General features: G+C 52.6%; 1 protein-coding gene across 1 annotated transcript in view; it reads left to right on the top strand.

Moving 5' to 3' along the window:
* ZSWIM5 (zinc finger SWIM-type containing 5) overlaps positions 1 to 21,995 on the top strand; it is a 98,447-nt gene that overhangs the window by 63,843 nt on the left and 12,609 nt on the right. The window contains 4 exon segments of the mRNA XM_050306904.1: positions 4,743 to 5,099; positions 13,531 to 13,679; positions 14,300 to 14,450; positions 19,853 to 20,032. Of these exon segments, the coding sequence (XP_050162861.1) occupies positions 4,743 to 5,099; positions 13,531 to 13,679; positions 14,300 to 14,450; positions 19,853 to 20,032 (837 nt within the window).

The following is a 21,995-nucleotide window of genomic DNA, read 5'->3' as shown; positions in this document are numbered from 1 at the left end:
ATATCCCTGCATTCACTCCCATTTGGTTTTGCAGAGCTCCTGCCTGCCCAAAGGCAGAGCTGCCCAAACAGAGATTTGAAGTGGGGTTAGTCTGGCTAGAGAAGGAGTCCTGGAGCTGAGCATGGAGTACAAGAGCAGTGAGGAGCCAAGCTGCTGTCTGCCACAGCCACTCTCTGGCTAGGATGCAAGGGGATGTGGCTGGTGCCTTCAGGAAGCTGCGTGGATTGACTTTCCATCACGTTGCTCCTAACAGAGGCTGCCCAGAATATCAGCCTCGGGTACTAGGAGGTCACTTGAGGTTTTGACAGCCAGGTGTGGGGTGAGTTCTTTATGTACAGTGTCCAGCCACATCCCACTGGTGGTTCTTGCTCAGGGTATGGATGGGGTGAGCGTTTCCCTCTGCAGAGCCATTCCTTGCCCTGCTTCGAGGTTTCCACAAAGACTAGGAAAAGCCTGTGGAGGAGACAGAGGAGCCACAGTGATGTGAAAAAGTGCTCCCCACGTTACCCCTGTGTTACTGGACCCCATCCTGTTGCACAGCAGTGCCAGTGCAGCATCCTCAGGGTTAGGTCCTGCAGGTGGCTGCTGTTCCATGGTGGTTTCCACCCTGGCTAACGCTCCGTGAAAGGCAAACGACTGCCACTCCTGGGAAGAGTGAGCTAATTTTTTCCGAATGGCACAACTTTGCATATGACAACTGTGACTTCTGTCTGGGCTGCAGTGTGAAATCTGAGAGATGCCTGTGAGCAGCAGCTGCCAGAGGGAGCAGAGCTGAGTGCTTGGGTTCCCAACTACTGTGGTAGCTGTGGAGTCCTCCTCTCCCTCCTCTTCCTTGCAGGTGTTGGAAGGCTCTTCATGCCACAGTTATGAGAAGGGAAGGTGTTATGCCTGGGTTTTGCTGGTTTCTAGAGTTTGAATTTCCACCTGGGGGTCTGCCTGTCTCCAAACTTCAGGTATTTTAATGTAACCAGCTTGAATGTTGGCTTTACCTTCAGTGATCTGCTGGAGGATGCAAAATGAGGGGTCTTTACAGCTGGGCTCATGGTGGGTTGGAGCTGCAGCAAAGGCTGGTGGTTTCTCCTGGTGGTTGGCACGTGGACATCTGGGTTAAAGATGTCCAGCTGAAAGACTGCCTGCTGTTACAGAACTGGACAAGTTTGCAAAGCTCCTTTTGGTTGAGTAGGTTTAGAGATCAAAGAATTCTCCATCTTGGTTAAAGATGCTTCTGTTGAGGCCTTAATGCTGTTGTCCTAATCACAAAAGTGTCCTACCCCGGAGTCCCTGCTAAAGGCTTGATCCTATGGAGCTGTTTCAGAGCCCAGGGAGGTTTTGTGGATCCATCCTCCTCCCAGCCTGCGGGGTTTATCTGCTCCAAAGATGAGAGTGCTGCCCAGCTGATGAATTTGTAAGTCCCACCATTGTGGAGCTCACAAACTTCTAAAAGACAATTCTTGGGTCTGTTTTAATTTAAATCAGATGTGCAATGTCCTGCAGCAGTAATGCAAGGAAGGTCCTTGCTCCAGTGTTTTGTCCACATTTGATGGGTCAGATGGGTGGGATTAGGAAAGAGATGGGCTCATCATGCCCTGTGTGCCTGTGAACATTTTTGGCACCTTTCTGTGCTCTTTCTGGGGCAGCTATGAACACTCAGCTGCTTTTGCAACCTTGATCAAAGAGACATCCACTGGGAAGCTTCTGTGGTAAAAGTAGGAGAGGGTGTTCTGGGACAGGGAGAAGGCAGCGTTGTTCTTGGGACAAAGCTAAACTCTGGCGGGACGTAATGAGTCCGTAGTTACAAAGATGGTATTTAGTTATTTCTTTTCCATGGTTTTCAAGCCTTTGCACTGTCACTTTTTCTGGCAGCAAATCAAACACCAAGTTAGTTTATGTTAAGAACAGAAGGTGAAGTCCTAGATAAGCACTCGGCTGTAGGAATGTCTTATATTGAGATGTACAGGGAGGACACGGAGGAGAGTCTGTCTTTGCTCTCAGTGCTATCCAGACCCCCTGTCTGTGACCAGGGCTGTGTTTCTCTCTGCTGAAGTGCTGGTATCAACAGCTCCTAGGATGCTTCTTGCTTCCAGGATGTGAGATGAGCAGAGAGGAGAGTACAGTGACAGATGCCCTTTCCAGGGTTACTCGTAGCCTTTTGGTGATGATAGCACCAGAGTTTTGCATGGACCAGGAGTGCATGTTTCGATGGATGATGGAGTAATCACACCATAACCCACCTTTTAGCCACCACTCTTCTCTGGGACATGATACCCATCACTGCTGAGCTGGTGTGCTCAGCACCTGTGGATGCTGGGGTGCAGACCTGGCCACAGTGTAGGGTGCAGTGTGGTAGCTACTGTCTGACCTCCTGTTAGTGTAAATATTCCCAAATAATGCCTCTGTTCCCGCCAGCTCCTCTCTCTCCCCCTCTACCATGTTTAATTTCTGATTAAACTTTTGACAAATGTTCTGTATAGAGTTCCTAGTTTATCTTAAATAGACCTGCTGCCACCACAGCTAAAATCTAAACCATCACTTGACTTAGGGCTCAAGTGCCAGATGAACTTGGCAGTTGTTGACATATTGGACAGTCCTGTTTGATGTGCAGACCCCAGCTATGAATTGTGAGGACTGGCTCTTGGGGCAGATGGGAGAGCACAGCTTTTGGGATGCCTGAGAACAGCCTGGGAAGTATCTGGACAAATTTTCTCTCTCGGGGGGCTGAGTCAGACCACAGTTACTGTATTTTCGGACTTATACCTGTCTGAAACAGGTCAGTTGGTTAAATGAGTTCATCCAGCCTTACACCAGTTAGCCCCAGGTGGGGGCTGGCCCACAGTCCTGCTAAAGTAAGCAGTTCAAGGCAGTGTTTATGGCCAGTAATTTGTCCTAGAGTGTTTTATATATACGTGTGCGTGTGCCTGTGGGCATACACACGAGCATATCCATACATACTCGCTCAGGAACGCGGTTTCCAGTCCTTTCAACTTGTTCAAAAAGTAAACTAGGGAGAAACTGGCAGTGAGTCGGAGCCGCCTGCCAAGCATTGCAAACCAGAGAAGTGGTAAAACATAAACACTTTGGAGTTTATCCTTGGGATTTATATAGTTTGGCTGCTGGGGGATGGACTTGTGTGGAGGGGGATGGCTCGTCAGCTCCTGCCCTGCTGCTCCCGCGGCGCCGAGCCCGGCACCTCCGTGGCCGCGCTTCCACTCCTGGCAGCAGTGCGAGCAAGAGGGTAGTGCAGGGCTGTCCATCCCTCCCCTCCTGCTCTGCTGGCCACATGGGGTGGGTTTTGGGTGATGGCAGCAGAACAGGTCTGCTTCTCTTCTCCCCCCCCCCCCTTGCACTAAAGTAAAAGCAGACCTCCTTGACGCTTAATCAGATTTGAATGTGTTTTTTGGCGTGGCTTTAAAGAGACTGGCAGTGAATAGCTGGTTTTGATGCCATTTATTAAAAACCTCTGGTAGAATTTGTCTCCGAAAGCCTTTGTGAGAGCTGGCAAACGCACAAGGGTTTGATGCAGTTAATGTATTTTAATCTTCACCCCCCCACACACACACACCCCTTTCCCTTTTCTGCCGCTAATTGTAGGGCTCTCAGCTGTCTGCTGCCTTCTCTGGGGGGATGGCAGGCTCTGCAGGGACCTGTACATACACAGCCTTAATAAGGTTGCAGTGGTGTGGAGAAAAGTGAGCATCCTCTTCAGGGAGGAGGGCTGGGATGGGTGGTGTGGGGTGCCAGGTCCCACACCAGGTTCTGACATGGGTGCACTGGGTGGTCCTGTCCATGTTAATTAACTTCCTGGTGCAGCCTCATTCTCCTTGGAGGAATGAGACAGATGAATGGGGGGAACAAAGATGTCCCTTTTCCAAGTGCAAAGTGTTCATGTTGGACCCACTCAGCAGTTGGATCCTGAGAAGGGCTTCCTGAGGCTCCCTTTCAGATTGAGTTTGATGGTCTTTCGTCACTGACTTTGTCCCTCACTTGCTGGGTATATCCACCTTCCTTGGAGCCAGAGGGCTTTCTGAGCCCATTTAATGCTCCTCATCTGCATTTGGGACTTTTGGGGGGCTTTTTTTCACACTTTGTGCCCCAAGGCACTGCACCCCCTTGCAGCATGGTGAGCACTGTCAGGGGCACCGTAACACTGATGTGAGCAATTTGTGGAGCTCAAGGAGCAGTTTTCCCCCAGCCCACAGTTTGGGCTGCGTGTTGCTCCTGTCACTGCTCCTTGTTTTCCCTGTGTGGAAGAGCTCAGAGCTGTGGCCATGCCCTGGAGCACTCTTCCTGGTTGAGGGACAAAGTTGGAATTGCTTTGCATTTAGTTCGCCTCATCAAAAAAAAGCAAACGTGGCCTTTTTCTACCAGCCCTCACTCATGTGAGTTGCAAATTCAGCGAGAGGGAGGCGTGGATGGAAATGACTCCCAGGAGAGAAACAGTCTGAGAGACTTAAACAAATGGGAACTGAGCAGCTTTGCTCTTCCCCTGAGGGTTTGGCTGTTAAATAAACTCACCAGTGAGTCTGGCTGCACTGTGTGTGTTGGCGCAGAAGTGTGTTTGTACACAGGGGCTGGGTGTTGCTGGGTGTAAGCCACTGGGATGGGGTGTGCTGGGTGCTCTCCTCCTTGGCGTAGAGATGCTCAAGCAGCCTTGGCTGGCCTTGCCTCTGTCCAGAGTTTGCAGGGGTGGCTGTGGTCAGAGGGAACCTAACCTGGCCTTTCCCTCTTCTCCTTGCCCTCTCCAGGGTTCCACCTCAGCGGGACAGTAACAGAGCCAGCGACTGCAACAGAACCAGAGATGACCTACAAGGTGGCCATCAGCTTCGACCGCTGCAAAATCACCTCAGTGACGTGCGGCTGCGGGAACAAGGACATTTTTTACTGCGCTCACGTCGTGGCGCTTTCACTGTACAGGATCCGCAAGCCAGACCAGGTCAAACTCCGTCTTCCCATCTCAGAGACCCTTTTCCAGATGAACAGGGACCAGCTCCAGAAGTTTGTTCAGTATTTGATCACGGCACACCACACCGAGGTGCTGCCCACCGCCCAGAAGTTGGCTGATGAGATCCTGTCGTCCAACTCGGAGATCAACCAAGTGCACGGTAATTCCTCCCCCCTTCCTGGGTGACCCGGCACTGCTTCACTCTGTGTTTGGGCTGGGGTGGTGGTTTTGATGCTGATGGTGATGGCCTTCATTTTGCTGTTTGTATGTTGCTGCTCAGAGAGAGCTGGCGGTGTCACACTGATGTTAGTGCGTGGGTGTTGGGACCGCATCATCAGGGCATCCCCATCCCGCCCTCTGCTCCTCTTTGTGTTTGTCTGTCAAACAGGGGCTTCAACAGGCAGGAAGAGGCAGAGCAGACAGGCTGGTGGTGCACAAGGCACAGCTCAGAGTAGAATGGAGAAGCCCCAATGGTTAGTTCCCAGCACAGAAGGAGGTGGTGCTGGGACCCTGCGGAGCGAGAGGGGCAGTGGGGATGTGGCTCCTCCATCACGTAGGGACGCGGTGTCAGCCCCAGCCCTGCACGTTGCTAAGTCAGATGTGGCTGAGCCGGCGGGAGATAAAGCTTTAATCTCTATGGGCGTTAATTTGCCCATAATAAATGAGCGCCGCTGTTCTGACCTACTGCACAAAGGCCGTGGAGATGTGTCCTGGGGCTTTGTGTTTGGAAAGTGCTTTTGACTTCCTCCCCTGGAAGTCTGAGGGACAGTGCCCATCCCAGCCCTGCTTTGCTGGCCCAGGAAGTGTCCCAGTCTCGAGGGGGGGTCTCCTGCTGTGTCTTTCCAAGGAGCCCAGGAGGTTGCCCAGGGTCTGCAACAATGAGCCACTCCCCACCGTGCCTGTCCCACCAGCTGTAGAGCAGAGATAATAAACATTTATCTACCACGGAAGGGCATTGTGGGGATTAACACATGCCTGTTAAGTGCTCTGAAGATGAAAAGCCCCATGTGCAGCCTAAAATATCATCTGAGCTGGTTGAATTCACATGTAGAGGGGAGGCCAGCGGTTCACCTCCACCATAGGGGTGATGGCAGCTCTGATCTTAGATGTTTTCCCCTCCCTCTATCTGGTTGTTCCTGCTCCTACGTTGGGAGTGGCCTTTGTCTCCTCTGCTGGGCCATGTCTGCTGCGTGGGAGGTTGTGCTCTAAATAACTGGCTTTTGCAGGGGGCAGGAGGTCCTCAGTTTTTGGCATTACAAAAGAATGAGGAGCTGTGATACTGCAAGGATCTGGTGAGGGCCACTCCCTCCCTGAGCAGATCTACTGAAGCTGAGGCTGGGCAAGATCCCTTCTTGGCCATTGTTCGAGGCTGCTTTCTCCTAAGCAGATTGAAGTAAAGCTTTTAAGACTCTGAATATTTATTGCTCTAGAGTCAGCAAAAGGCTGGTGATTGAGAGTCTTACAAAGATACAGATGTTGGCTCCGGTTCAATATCTGCCTCGTGTTTTTATAAGTGGTTTTGAAAAAAAAAAAAAAAAAACAAAGCAAAAATTCTTGGTGCCTTCAGACTCGTGCAAATTCACACACTGCAGCGTGTGATTTTGAACCAACAGAGACATGTTGACTCACCCCACAGAAGGTGACACCTGTCTGACACCCCTGTGGCTGCCCAGCTGGTTACAAGCGAGGAAATGGCTCTGCGAGCAGGAGAGCAGCCTCATGTCATCCTGGGGGAGGATGCAGATCAGCCCTAGGATGATGAGGTGATCTAAAGATGACCTGTAACTCGTAGATTTTACCCCCTTTGAAAAGGAACGCTCCGAAAAACTCACATTCAGGTTCAGAGTGATCCTATCCAGGGCTCCGAGTCTTGATCCTGGACAGTGTTGCAAGTTTGCCCTCCTCGTCTTACCAGAAACAGCCACAGTCAACTGCATTTGCAGAGCTGCTTGAGCCCAGGTGAGGAAGGGCTGCAGGCACATGGGGCTTTCTATGGGAGAGCAGTTCTGGGGTCTCCAGTTGAAGGGGATCCAAATCTTTCCCCCATCTCTCCCTTTCCAGCTGTGGGTCACTGATCCTGAGATTTATGTTTCTTCTAGCTGTGCTTTACACAGAGGTTTATGGGCTTGTGTTTGCAGTTCTTGACCATGTCTAGTTCAAACCCTTGTGGTCACACCTTCATTCACCTTGGGGTTGGGACCAAAGTGGCTTTTTGGCAGGCCAACCTCTGCAACCCAAGCAGTAGCCCAGTGTGTGCATTAGACACCCGAGGTTATTACACGTTGGAGCAAGAACAGCCTCTCCAGGAATCCTTTATTCCTTCCCCCACCCATTTCTTCTGAGGAGAAGTCTGTTGAGCTTTATCTAAGCATTTGGTCTTCCCTACCTGCTTCTGGTCACTCGAAGGGCTGCTCCTCCTGTATTGACAGTGAGCACATGGGATGGAGGAGCTGATTCTGCACCAGTTTGGCTGGAAAATGCCCGTTGTGCAAAGGGATTGTCTGGTTTTGTACAATAAGGCTGTCAGGGATGCTCCTTCTCCTCCTGCGGAGCCTGAATGGCAGAGGAAATTACCGGCCATTGTCTGGCACGCTCGGCTCCGGGCATCGGAGCTTTGTTCCTTGCAGGAGTCTGTAGCCGCGGGCTGTGCACCGCGTGCCGATCTTCCCGGCTGTCTTCCTAGAAGGAAATGCAAACTATCCAGTAATGATGGAGTCTTGGAGCGCAGCCAAGGCGCTCGCGTGTTCTCGAAGGATTCAGTCCAAGCGGAGCTCCAAGGTGTGTGCCTGCTGCTCTGCTCCCCGCTCGACCTCTGCCCGCTGGAGGGGGTCACGTTTCGCCTGGCGCGCTCACAGCGAGGGCGTCTCGCCCGCCTGGCACCGCCTCGCTCAGCATCTGGAGTGGCAGCTGGAGGGAGGAGACCAGGGCTGGTTTCAGTGCTGTAGTGTGCCCTCCCCAGGGGGATAAAAGCCAGCGGTGTGACTGCCCAGCATGGAGCAAGGCTGCGAGGGTGTCGCTGCGTCAGCAGGAGTGTCTCGTGACTGCCTGGCCTTTCCCAGCGGGGTGAATGCTGGGGGCATCCAGAATCTGCAGCTGGAGAGCTTGGAGCCAGGACTCCAGCAAAGTGAGGATTATCTGGTGGTGGCCACCTTGGCACTCTGCTCCCTCTCTCCTCCGAGAGCATCAGCCCAGGGCTTGCCTTGGCTTGCTGTGGCACCAGCCTGGCTCAGGGGAAATGCAAGATGAAGAAGTGTCTCAGGGTCACCAGCCATGGTGGGACATGCTGGTGGGATTGGTGCAGCTTTGCTGTTGGGGGATCCATTGCTCTACCACTGTGAAACCTGGGAAGAACACATCTTCCTGAGGTGTGGATAAGGAAGAGAGAGTGATTGCTTCGGTGCAGTGAAGTACTGCAGAGAGGGCCAGGAGGTGTATGGAGAGGGCAACACTGAGAAAAAGCTGAAATGGGAGTTGTAGGCAGAGAGGGAGATTTTGGGGGCAAAAGCAAGCGAAGGAGGGGGAACTCAGAAGCACCAGTGAGTCCTGATAGCAGTGCTGGTTTTCCTGCTCTTACAGCTTGGATCCAACATCCATCAGCAGCCAGTGCACAGGATCCAAGCTATCCAGGTAACCTTCATCTCCTCTGGTATTTTGGTTCATGCTCATAGGGAACAATTTGAATTTATTTTAAGAAGACTGGATCAGTGTGAGGGGTACAGAAAGGAAAGCTCTGTTTCAGATACGTTCCTTGAACTTGGCTGGGGTATCTGGGCTTTGGAAGCAAACACTGGATTCTTCCTGAGGGCAAAAGCAGTCTGTGGCAAAGGAGAGGAGGCTGATGGAAACCACTGCAGGGCCGCACAGAGTGGTCATTAAAATATGTAATTAGAAACTTAAAGACAGGACAGTGCCTGTGAGTCCAGAAGACCTGGGGCTTAGAGGTGTCTTTCGTGATGAACACTGCTGAATTTTTGCCCTTCCTTGAGTAAGGAGCAGGAGGGTTTTGGCAGGCCCAGTGTTTGCAGCTCTGTAACTCACCCTGCTTGAGCGGCACTTGGGCATGTCAGAGAGTGCTGCTGCCTGCAGCCCAGGAGACGTGTCTGGGGCGGTTTGTCTGCCCCATGGAAATGCCAGTGCATGGCACTGTGTCTGTGGTGCTCAGCTGATGCCATCCAAGGGCTTGGGATGCTCTTCTTAGCCAGAAGTAGGAAAAGCCACAAAACCTTTGCTGTCGCACAGTGCAGGGGCAGCTCCCACCAAGAACAATCCAGTGTCAATCACCAAGGGGCCTCTGTGCTCCTGCAGGGACTCAGGAGCTTCCTTGGAGGAGACTTTTGGAAAACCCTCAGGCCTTGGCGTGGGAAAAACAGATCTGCTTATGGAAAAGCCATAAGGAAGCCTCTGCCTCATCCATTCTCCTTTGTCCCAGATGCAGTCTTGACCACCTTGAGCCTTCCTTCAGCTCCTGGGCTAATCCTGTCCTTCACCCCTTGGCCCATCTTGCTCCTTGCACACTTCAAGTCGGCTGCCAGGTCAGCGTGCGGGAAGTCCCCGCTTGTCCTGTCACACCGAGCCAGGGCTGATGTTTGAGGAGTCCTGGGGCAATCTTTAACTTTCAGGTCATCCTGAGACAGCGTCTGGAGGGCAGCACCAGTAAATCTATTTGAAATTCTGCCTTCCTGCAGTGGAGGAGGAAGAGAAGGTCAGATCTCCAGGGGATTCGTGTTCCTGTTTGCTGAGCTGATGTGGATTTAAGGGAGAATAACACACCTGAGTTGCTGGAGAGAAAGGCAGCTCTTCCTCCTTGTCCTGCAAAGCCACTGGGGTTGCCAAATAACCCTAGAGCACATGAGTGGTGCTTGACAAGCAGCTTCCAAAGTTGGGTGCACCAGATAGTGGTACCAGCTGAACCACAGAGCTCCACCACGCTGGGATCCAGTCCAGATTCACTTGCCCCATTGCTGGCAGGTGTGTTTCAGTCTTCAGACCACCCTGGAGGATCCGCCCCCTGCAACCTGTCTCCACTTGAAAACAAATCAGGAGCCTTGGCAGAGCTCGATTCCTTGCTCCGCTGCTATTTTTAATCCCTTGTTAGAGTTCATTTCCTTTCTGGTGCCTGGTTATTTTCTCTCCAAGGTTTTCTGCTGTTTGCTTATTTGTCCACATCCTCCCCACCCCCTGCCCTGAGCTGTTCCTTCAGGTCTGTTTTCTCTCTGGGCTCCGGAGAGGCAGCCCAGAGGCATTCAGCAACACCACCACGTGCAGTCATGAGATGGACCCTGTGAAGTGCCACTGTGATGACCAGCCCTGCTCTGGGCACCACTGACCCTGGGGCCAGCATGGCCTCGAACCACTGACAGGTGCAGGGCACAGCTCAGTGAGATGACCATGGGGGTGATGCTGGAGCAATCATCTTTATCCCTGGGTGGCTTTTAGCATCAGTTTGTCAGCTCCAGGCACTGGTTAAAAATAATAATTATCCCTTTTTAATTTGTGTCACCAATCCTGCTTTGGGTGAGACGCTCTGGGAGTGCTTTCCACCTTACCCATCCTTCTTGGGTTCAGGAGCTTGGGTTTGGGATGTGCCAATGCCTTGGCATGACCCACAAGGTCCCACTGCCTCCTTAGCCCTGAAAATCTGCATCGCTCCAGTCCAGGAGCACCTTTTGTTTTCTTCATGTAAGGCAGCTAATTTCTGAGCAAGGAATTGAATTTTCCCGTGCCTGGCTTCACTCTGTTTTCTTATTTGTTGATTTTTCCCGTCCTAATTTCTCAGTCTTTGTATTTGCCTGGAGAAGTCTCACTTGGCTGTCAAACAGTTAAACCCCGAGCCCCCTGCAAGGGGGAGTCCTGCTCGGGGTGTGATGGCTTGCATTTTTATCTCTGTTTCTGCAGCCAGCGTAAACTGGGCTGGTGAAACACTTTCCGCTCAAGATGCGCAGTGGTGTTTCCTTAAATCTGAATCCGGCAGGACCAAGATCCAGCGCACATCTGAAACAGGCCTCTTTGGAGCACGAATGCTGCCATATGAGAAATGTGTTATGCAGGCGCCGGGCTGTTTAACATGCCGTTCCCGGCTCCTTTGGAGCCGAGACATGGAATCACTCATCAGCTGCGTCACGGCATGCCGCTGCCGAAGCCCCCACGGTGTGAACGTTGGCAAAGGGAAGTGGACAAATCCTGCCATTAATATTTAAACCCAGCACAAATCCCGTTGTTTGCTCTTAAATGTTTATCCAGCTCCCCCGGCGTAATTGGGCAGCCTGTTATCTGCCGGGCTGCGCTGCACGTGTGGGAATCTGCTATTGCAGCCCTCCCTCTGAATATTTTGTAGGAGAGCAAAATACGTTTTCGAGCAAATTTGGGTTTTGTTCGGAGGCGCGGGAGGCGCGTTGCTAATTTGGCTGCGGCCCGAACCCCAACGTGTGAAGTGCTCAATGTGTTGTGTGGGAGGAGGAGGTTTTATTTAGCTGCACGCTCCTTTCCTCGCTGCCCGGGCTTTCCGTCGCTAACGCTGCGTGAGAGCAGCGAGCGCCGAGGGTAGCCGGGGAACCCCAAAAAAAAATGCAGTCGCTCTTTGCGTCTTGAGAACTCCTCCACCTTAATCTGTCCCAGCGGCCATGGTGAGGCACCAAGGATGAGCTGAGCTTAGGTGGGCCACCCCAGGCGCCTCCTGGTCCCTGCAGATGCAGCCAGGTGACCCTATAAAGGCAGCCGAGGCTGCTCTGGATAGCTGCAGCTAGGAGTGGCGGGCAGGAGGGTGGGGAGGAGGATATTAAGAGTGCAAGCGTCTGGGATACCTAGTGATGGGGCCGGATAAGCGCTCGTGGTAGACAGATTAGTCATCGGTTCCTGATAGGGGATAATCGCTGGCTTGTCTGCTCTTTATCTGTGAGATAAGGATGGGGCTGGGGGAGGGAAGGAAAAGGCACAGAAAAGCTCAAAGGGCCAGGATGGACTGTCCCTGTCCCTGGCGTGGTTGTCCCTCGTGGCTTATGGCAGGGCATGGCCACTGGTGGCGGAGGAGCGGGATTAGGGCATGTGTGGGGCTGCAGGCAAAAGCCTTCATGCTCATCCAGGAACTGTGATTTCCTTTCTGTTGCTTCAGCTCCCATCCCAGTTACGTGGTTGTGTTGCCTATAAATTGTTCTGCAGAGGGAGCAGCAGCATCCTGTCCCTTCAGCATGCCTAGAGCTTGCTGGAACTTCTCTCAGGCAGTGATTGTTAGCAGAAATTAAGTGATTTTTGTAAAGGACGTTAAATACAAATAACTATCTTACCAGGTCAGGAGCATTCTCAGCTTTTCCTGGAGGAGTAAAACCCCTCAGGTTGGTGTTGTCTTGCTTACAAGCCAGGAAGAGACAGTTGCCCTGCTGAGCAAGCATCCTGGAGCATGATTTTCATGAATTGCATTTGAGCTCTTGGTTCAGCAATGCATGGGGCTGAGGCGTGCACAGCATCCTAAGCTGTCTCTGTAGAAAAGTGATTTCTGGTACCCAGTCAGATCCCAGTCAGTGGGGGAAGACATCATTAAGATTTAACTGGGAATACATCAGCTACAGCATCCCTTAGCTCTCTGACCCCCTTCCTTGCTTGAGAGGAAGATGAGATAGGAGAAGCAGACCAAAGTGGAGTGGACCATCCTCCAGCCACCTCTGTCCCTCCTTGGCATTGGTTCTCCCTGATGAGTCCCTGAGCAGGATTCAGAAGCAGGGAGCTGAAAAGCCAAGTTTCTGTTCCCTTTTGTGCTCCTGGCTGCTTGCTGGACTCATGCTGCTGCCTGCCCTGCGAGCCCTGGAACACATCACTGGAGGTAGGGTAGTGCTTTGGGGAGGGAAAATGGGAATTGAAAGGGGCAAGGCAAGGGAAATTTGGTCCAAGTTGTTTAAAGCACTTGTGGGTTTTCTGTCTCTTTTTGTTCTCTGGAAGATGAAGTACAGCCTTTGAACACGTGCATGTGACTTCCAAAGGCCCTGCTCTGGTCACAGTTTGCTCTTTGAAGGATTATCGATCCTTTGTTCTTTCCTGTGGAGGGGTCTCTCCCAGGCAGGTACACAGATGCCCAGGGACTTGTCCCCTGTTCCAAAGCAAATGAGGGGCAGGACCAGGTGTTTAACCCAGGGCTCTGGAGCCCATCTGCAGTGGTACCTTTGTTAGACTGTTCCAAACATGGGAAAGGGCTTGCAGGAACTGGAGCTTTACTGATGCCTTAACAAACCTGTGATGTGAAGCAGCAGGATGAGCACCCTGGGCAATCCCTGGAGCCGTGGAGCGCTCCAGGCTCTGCAGCTGCATTGCCTGCACTCCTGGGGCTTTGGAGGAAGGCAGGCCCCTGCCCTCCCTCGGTCCCATGTCGTGTGGGGCAGAGGGAGAGTGGCCAAGCAAGCATTAGCCCTGTGGTCAGGATCACTCCTGATGGCTGCTGCCACCACCGTGTTGGGAGAGCATAGTGCTGCTGCCTGGGAATTAGGGTGGTATTCACCCACCTGAACTGATGAAATAGAAGTAGGTGCATTCCTTGCTGGTGGGACTGCTGATCCTGCTGCGATAAACACAGTTGTCTCTTTTCTCCTCCCTCCCTGTCCCCTCAGGTGCTCCTGACCCTACTGCTGGGGCCAGCATCGACGACGAGAACTGCTGGCACTTGGACGAGGAGCAGGTCCGAGAGCAGGTGAAGCTGTTCCTATCTCAGGGAGGGTACTACGGCTCGGGGAAGCAGCTCAACTCCATGTTTGCCAAGGTGAGGAGCTGGCTGCTCTCTCCCATCTCTGCTCAGCATGTCACGTAGCTGGCAGCTCGCTGGCTGCCCTGGCAGGGTGCCCATCACAGCTGGGAATCTCTGCTCCAGTGCCTTCTCGCCCTGTCGCGGAGCAGGCGGTTGTAATCCAGGCTCTGGGTCAGGCCTGGGTTGTCTCACCTGCTGTCCTGGCAGGTCCCTTCCTCCCATGTGATGGGTTTGCTGTGATCCCTGTGTGAGGGAAGGCGTTCCCTCGTCTCCCCTTCAGCAGGGTGGGGAAAAAACCAACCCTGCAGAGCTTACCGAGATGTGGAAAGGTGCCAACGGCCTATGGCCTCTTCTCTTTCTTTGCAGAAGGGCTTTGTTTTCATGTTCATAATCACTTGGTCCTTTTCACAGCCAGTTGGGCTCCAACCATCCTCATCACAGCCATTACATGAGGGTTATAATGTATGACTGTCCGTTATACACACACACACACGTATACATATATATATGTGTGTATTTACAGTCTGGACCCTCAGGATGAGGGAGGGGTGGGTTGCCAGCCGGGTGAATGTGTCTTAAACACCTCTGAGGGATCATGCTTGTCTCACCAAAGACCTTCTCTTTGTCCTCTCCAGGTCCGGGAGATGCTGCGCATGAGGGACTCCAACGGGGCCAGGATGCTGACGCTGATAACAGAGCAGTTCATGGCTGATCCTCGGCTCTCCCTCTGGAGACAGCAGGGGACGGGCATAACGGAGAAGTGCCGGCAGCTCTGGGATGAGCTGGGTAAGGGCCACTGCCTTGCAGAGAACAGCAGGGCTGTCTGGGCTGCTGGGCCAGCAGACGTCATTCCAGAGGCCCTATGGGGCTCTGCTCTGGGAGAAGAGACCCTGAGAGATGCCAGGAGTTTACTTTATCTCCTGCCGGGGAAATCCTGGTGGGACAGCTGGATCAGGCCCAAACCACACAGTTCAACAGCTTAAATCAACCCCTCTCCTGCGAAGGGGTCAAGGATGATGGGTGTGCAGTGTGTGGCCGGTCCCATACTCGCAGCAGCCTGGTGTTTGGTGTGCTGCCCCAAAGCCTTTTGGAGGGAGGACACACGGGGTTTGTGTGTCCCAGGGGCTGGATGTAGCCTGGATGTGGAAATGCTGTTCCTGGAGGAACCATGATCCAGAGGGGGAAAGGCAGATTCTCAAGTCTCATCACATCTAACAGATTTCTGCCTGCTGTGGTGCACGTTTCCAGGGTGAGGGGGCAGGATGGGTGGCACAGAGCCTGGCTGTAAGGGAAATGCAGTTCTGGGTAATTCTGTCTAAGCACCTTAGACACTGGCTCAGCTGGCTGACACTGTAATATCATTAGAGCAAAACATTTAGTTGATGTGGGCTTGGGGAGGTTGGTTGTGTGGTGAAGTTAATCCAACAGTTTTGGGCTCTCCTGGATATCTGGGATCTCGGGTAAATAGTTTGATTTGAGCCATAGTTTTATGAGGGAGTTTGAGCTGCTCTGCAGCCTCCTGGTAGGAGATGCTGTGCAAGGGCGAGGGTTGATTGGCTGGGACCAAAGGGATCTTATAGAGCTGGAAGAAGGATTAGGATGGTCCAGGATCTGGAGCACCTGAAACTGCAGCTGGAAATCACAGACCCTCCTACCAAGTGCCCAGCAAATGCAAATATAGTCATGAGGCTGGGGAGCCTGGCCAAGCTGTGTAGACAAGGGCTGGGCAGGGGTGGAATGACTCACTTCTGCATGAAGTTCCCTGGATGGAAATAACTACACCAGCTCTGGAGAGCTCATCTGTGCTTGCTTGCCAAGAAGATATTTCCAGGATTTTGGGATGCTGCAGCTAGACAGTTGGATAAGCAAGGATCCTGGAGAAGTGGCCAAGTCCACCAAGCCAGAATTTCCGCATGGAAGAAAGCAAACACATTGGTGAAATGTGAATGGATTGGGGTGTGGGCAGGCCTGGACGCCGGAAGCAATTTGCCCAAAATTACAGATTATCTGGCCAGATTTCCAACCCTGTATCCAAGCCGAGAGCCTTCCCTCCCTTCCTGCACAGACAAGGGGGGAGTGGTTGGGTTTCAGCCCCGGCTTAACCGTACAAGGACCGGGTTGGTGCGTGCAGTTTTGGTCGGCACAGTGGGAGGAGGTGACAGCACGTCCCCGTCGGCAGATGGCAAAGTGGCTGGGGAACATCAGGACCTTACCAGGGCTGGATCAGTGTGACAGCAGGGGAAATGTGGTGCCAGCCAACACACGTCAGAGCAAGCAGCTCGCCTGGCACAGGCATGTCACACAAGAGGGTCTGGGCATCTCCACGCTGAAGAGAAACCCCTGTAGAGGACACGGTGATGTTCCAAGAAGCGGCTCCAGGACAGGATGGGCATGGACTATACCCAAAGCAGGCGTTATTCCTGCTATTTTACAGAAGCCTTTTGGATTTGGCCTTGGGCAGCGTTGGCTGTAGGCACAGAGCATCCCTCTGAAGGAAGGGTGGAGGCATGGAGGGAGTTGGTGGAGCTCACCAGTAACAAACCTGAGCAACAGAGAGAGGTGTCCCAAACCACCCCTGGATGGGTAACAGTAGCCAGGGCATATGGGGCAGTGAAGGCACCTCATCTGACTGCCTGTGGGCTGTGGATGCCAAAGCTGCTGGTGTTACCACTGCTGCTGAAGGGAGGGATGAGGGGCCTGTTGCCAGCTGCCATGGGAAGCCCAGACCGCAATCCTCCACCACGTGGAAGCGAAAAATGGGCCTCTTGGAAATTATTTTGGGCACGTGTTTAATAATTAATCATTGATTTTAGCAAAGACTTGCATCACAGACTTGCGTGGGATTGGAAGAAGATCAGCCTTAAAGAAGATTGTGGATTTGTGCTGGGGAAAATGTAAAGGATTTTGCAGGATTTCAGAGTTTAAAAAAAAAAAAAAAAAATTAAAATAAAAATGGGATCGTTTGCTTGTGCATGTGCTGCCAACTGAACATCTATTGCCCCGTCTGCTGGGGAGCCAAAGGAAGGACCTGCTGGCTGGAGAGCTCAGCAGCGTGGGAGTATTTGCCCTGGCGCATTAGTACTTACGATTAAAGCCTAATTACAAAAAATAGACGAAAAACCAGCTGAAGTGCAGCCTGACCTTAATCTGCCTGGAGACGGGTTTATTTATCTCGGCCACTTGTTTACAGTGGGGAATTTCAGCAGATTAAGCCGGGGAGCGACCCTGTGGGAAACGGGAGAATTTCTTTGATGGTTTGGAAACTTGGGCGCGGGATCGGAGCGCCTGTCTTCTCTGGGGCCGGCAGCCAGGACCGCTGGGCTGGGAAGGCTCTGACCCCCCCCAGTCCCTGCACCCAGCCCCGTCATCAAAAAGCATTTTTGTTTAGAGGCTTAGCTTAATCGTGATCTGCTGCTTTGTTCCCCGCTTAACCTCCTGCTATCGGAAAGTTCACATGAAGGTTTCTGCAGCATATGAAGAGACACAGAGTCTGACCTGGCGTGGCATTTTGGCCCAGGACAGGAGTCACTTGTACTGTCAGCTGATGTCACTTGACCATAGGGCTCAGAAAACCACTCTGTTCTATCTCCCAGATAATTATCATGACCGAGACATATGCAAATCCCACTTCCCTCCTTGTTCCCATCTCCCCACCACATCTTCCCTTCTGCAGGAGAGCCCAGGGGCATAACGTTTTGGCAGGCAAAGGATGCCTCGGAGGGCTCCCAAAAATAGGCAGCAGAGTCATGAGGCTTCCGAGGATCGCATATTAGCTGAGCTGTGGGAGCCAGAAATCCAGCGGGTGCATCCCATTCCTGGGGGCGGTGGAGCCAGAGCACCAAGCCTCGTTACCGCCTGTCAGCCAAGCTCTGTGCACCAGCAGAGGCGTGAGCTGAGATTGCCGGAGGCTGCTTTTCACACAAGGAGCCCCAGAGTGGGCGAAGAAGGGCAGTGACAACAGGCAGGAGCCCTGGTGGGAAGGGGATGCCCAACACCAGGAGCCAAGTGCAGAATTTGCCTCATGGCCATCCGAGGAGGTGGGGAGTTCTATGCCCTCAGAGTGGCAGTGGGCAGGCGCCCACCACTCGGCTGAGGGGCAGCAACCAGAGCCTTAAGGAAGACTCATTTTCTGGAGCTGAGACCTGATTTTTTCAAAGGTGCCATGTCTGTGCGTCCCCTGTGGAGCCTACAGGAGCCTGGGAGCAAGTGACATGGACTCTGGGAAGGATGGGCCCCTAAGGAGGTAGCTTTTTTACACATTAATTAATTGCTGATGTTGCAGCTCAAAAATCTTAATCCCCCATGTCCATCAGAAAGGAGTTGGGGGTTTGGTGGGGTTTCCTGGGAGCCCCGAAGCTGAGAAGCAGATGGAGCTGGACCAGGAGAGAGCTGCTTTGGACATTTGCTGGTCCTCAGTGCCTGCGATTGCTTTTCCCGTGCCCATTCCTGGATGTGATGCTGCTGCCACCATCTGCGTTGTGACGCCTCTCCTGCCGAGCCAGGCTGCTCTGAGGAGCCAGACGTGCACAGCCTCCACGCCTTACTAATGGTTTGAACTAAACATGTCCACAAGTCCCACCTTGGCAAAGGATGCGTCTGAGGAGGTGCACCCCAAAAGCACCACCAGAGCTCAGCTGTAACGCAGAGGAGCAGACACCGGAGTGGGGCCGGGGCCAGGACATCACTGCTCAGTCTGGTTTTGCCTTGTGTTGCCTGGCAAAGGGACTGGCTGCTCTGGCTGCCTGTGTGGGAGCTGCAGCCTCGCTCGGGGCTGTTTGGCTCAGTGGCAGGGCTGTGCAGCTGGGGAGCTGCCGCTCAAAACACAGCCAGCGAGGGAGGGGGTTTGGGCTTGTGGAGGAATCCCCTCATTGCGCAGCAGGGGCGTGTTGGGTGATGTTGTCCTGCCACAGGCTGTCACTTTGGGATAGGAACTTGGCTCTGGGAATCATGGAAAGGTGGGGGAGAGCACCAGGCTGGGCAGGGAGGAGGAAGGTGCTCCAGGTTGATGCTGGCCCCATGGAGGAGAGGCAGGGAGTGTGTTTCTGCAGGAGGCTGAGCTGTCCCATGTGTATGACAGGATTTGACACGGGCAGAGAGAGGAGCAGCAGGAGCTGCTCAGCCCGAGGGGATCCCTGGGGACACTCACACTGCAGCTGTGCCAGCCCACAGCCATCCCACCCCGTGGGGCAGGCACAGGGGAGGGGACTTGCTGCATCTTGGCAGCCTTGCAGGGAAATCTGGATAGAAATGCAATTAGCTAGAGGAGCATTCATGGTTTTGCACTTACTTGGGTTGCTGTAGCCCTTATCAGAGCAGTGAATGACCCAGGAGAGTTGGCAAGGCTCAGTTCTCAGCACCGGTGTCAGTTTTATTAAAGGGTGAGTTGGATCTTGATGATGACAGATGTCCTTGATCCTGGTTTTACCTCTCACACAGCAGACAACATTATCAGGACTGTGAGGTCCCATGGTTGACCCAGAGGGTGTCAGCGTGGGTGTCCTTCTGGGCATCTCTGCTTGTGAGATCCAGAGGACTCACACCTGGGAGGGCTCTTGCCTGCAAGACATCAAGCCAAGCTCGAGGTTCTCCTGTTGGTTCCTCTGCAGGCTGGGGGCTACTGGGGATTAAAAAGGAAAAAGAGGGGGAAAAAAAAAAGAAAGAAAATACACCAAATCTCCTTTTTAAATAGTTGAATGCAAATGGCCTGAAGAACAATAGCAGATGAAATAGCATTCAGAGCGGGTTTTAAAGCGCTTGGAACGTGGGTAGGATCAAAATCAGGTTAGTCTTTGGAGATACAGACTCTGCAGCTTGCCAGGCTGTTTTTAAGCATGCTTTGATGTGTAGTTCAAACACTAGATTTGTCCTGGCAGACAGAAGCACTCACAAATTCATACACAGCCGCTCTCTCCTTCCCTCCTCCCCACTGTCCCCCATCTCATGAGATTATAATTTAGCTTCATTATGGAGGAGTTTTACTTTGTCCTAGTTTCAGCTGGGATAGAGTTAATTTCCTTCTTATTTAAAAGCTGTGTAAATCCCCCTCCTGGGTCTGTGCATTATGCTGAAATGAGTTTATGAACCTCGATGAAACCTTGCGGGCTCTTCACGGCGAGCGCGGTGGCCGCCGAGCTTTGTGCCCCGCGCGTACGCCCGTGGCACCTCCGTGACTTCTTGGCTTTGTTTAGGGGCACTGTGGGTGTGTGTGGTGTTAAACCCTCACTGCAAGCTGGAAGAGAAATCCTGCTGGCTCCGGCAGCTGCGCAAGTGGGGCGAGATGGACGTCTGTCCCCTGGAAGATGGCAATTACGGTAACGAGCTTCCCAACATCACTAACGCGCTTACGCAGAGCTCCGGTCACAGCCAAGGTGAGTCCAGGCAGGGGGTGGAAATCCAGCTGATAGCCACAGGGCTTGGGTTCAGGTCAAAACTCACCCAAAGCTGAGAGACCTCGGTTCACCTGCTGGTGGTGTTTCTGGGAGCCCTAGGAATACAGAATGTTTCTCTTTGCTGCCTCTGGTTTTACGTACACTTGGAAAGATTTGTCTCTGCTACATCTTAGGTGAAGTTACTTGTGTTTTGAGTATCAAATTAGAGCAACTCGTTTTAAAGCAACTCGACTTTGGGGGAGTTTAGACTCCTATGGTCTGTGCAGGTTTGGGTGTGGGGTTATACAGAAAATCAGTACCACTTGCATTGGAGCAGAGCTGATCTCGGAAGCCCTGGCTCTGATGTGAGAGTGAGGAGTTGGAGATGATGCAGAGTCCCTTTCCCAGCCCTCGAGCCTCACTTACAGGCTGTGATTCAGGTCGTAGGGAAATCATTAGCCAGGAATGTTAACGCAGTTCAAGTGCAGAGCACAGGCAGAGCAATGTAGTTATGGGGTTGTTCCTTGTGGTATTTTCTCAACCCCTGACAAAGCATTTGATCCCTTTAAATTTAAGCATGTTTTCTCCTTTCTTTTGCTTGAAGTAGACATTAATTGAATGTCACTGCTCTTAACATACCTCTGTTTAGTGCACTAGAGTACTCTTTGGTGTATTATGTGTGGCCAGAGTGGGAAGAGGAGAGGGGGACAGCCATGAAGGAAACTTCACTCCTCTGGGTGGGATTAGTCCCTCAGCGGCAGTTCAGGAGCGTGGCTGTCCTGCCAACCCACCCGAGTCATGGCCAGGACCACACGCCCTGCTGCTTCCAGTGCCTCCTTATGCCCATCCTCAGGGAGCAGCTTAATTTAAACCTGGCCTTGCTGCATGTCCTGCACCAGCCCCGGGACTCCACACTGGTGTTCCCAGCTCTCCCAAAGATTCACTTCGACATTAGGGGCAGGTTACTGGGGCTGAGCAGGTCACTTTTTTTTAGACCTGCAGGGAGTTTCCAAAGCACATGCCAAGGATGTCCCCTTCTCCCAGTGCTCCTGCCTCTCCAAACAGGGGACTGAAAGCAGCACAGATCCTGGAGGTGTCCCAGGGTTCATGTTTGTGCATATGCAAATACTGCTGCAGATTGTTGCCAGCCTCTTTTATTACTGAAGGAGAACAGCTGATTCCTGAAATCCTTCCTGGTAAAGTGAGCAGGCTTGGTTCTCAACATAGAAACACCTGTTTAATTTCTTTCCACCTCGGGGTGCCTGCAGCATTCTGGCTAATTGCTTGTTGTCATCCTTTCCGGAGCGTGTTTATCCAGCCTCCCTGGATCAGCTTTGAACAGTGCCTTTTGTTTTCCACCCTTGAATGTATTTTTCTCGCCCTGTCTTGTGGGTTGCAGGACCTAACATTCAGCCTTGCACCCCCTTTGGGGCTTCCCATTTTGCAGCCCACCAGCTGTTTTTGGCCCTCATGATCCAGTGTGGCTGAAGTGAGAGGGGGATTACTCCAGACAGGTTTTTTCTTATGACAAACCACTTGCCTGATCCATCTGGATGGAGTGAAATGCTCGTCCAGCATTTGGTAGCTTCAGAAATGTCCATGAAGTTACAGAGCAGTTCTGAACTGGGCACAGACACTCACTGCAGGGCAGCAGTGGTGGTTTCAGGCAGTGCTGTCTCCTCTCTTCCCACCCCCTCACGCAGCCCCTGGAGGTTGCTGGAAGGTGATGGTTCCCCCTGTCACCCAGAGACAGATGACACAGACTCTTGTGCTTCCCTTCGTGGCTTCAGGTGCTGCTGATCTAAGAAGCTGCGGTTCAGTGAAGCCAGGACTTTGTGTTGGAGAGGAGGAGGAGAGCTCATGGTGTTTGCAGGGCAGTAATGCTGAGCAAGCCCAGTCCTGATCCAGGGGCAGCTGCCTGCATGCTGAGCTTCATGGGGGAGGGAACTGCCACGTTTCAAGG

This window comes from Myiozetetes cayanensis, unplaced genomic scaffold, assembly GCF_022539395.1.
Source record: "Myiozetetes cayanensis isolate MyiCay16 unplaced genomic scaffold, myiCay2020 scf12, whole genome shotgun sequence".
Taxonomy (NCBI): Eukaryota; Metazoa; Chordata; class Aves; order Passeriformes; family Tyrannidae; genus Myiozetetes; species Myiozetetes cayanensis.
The sequence above is the reverse complement of the archived record's forward strand: the minus strand, read 5'-3'. Positions and strand labels throughout refer to the sequence as shown.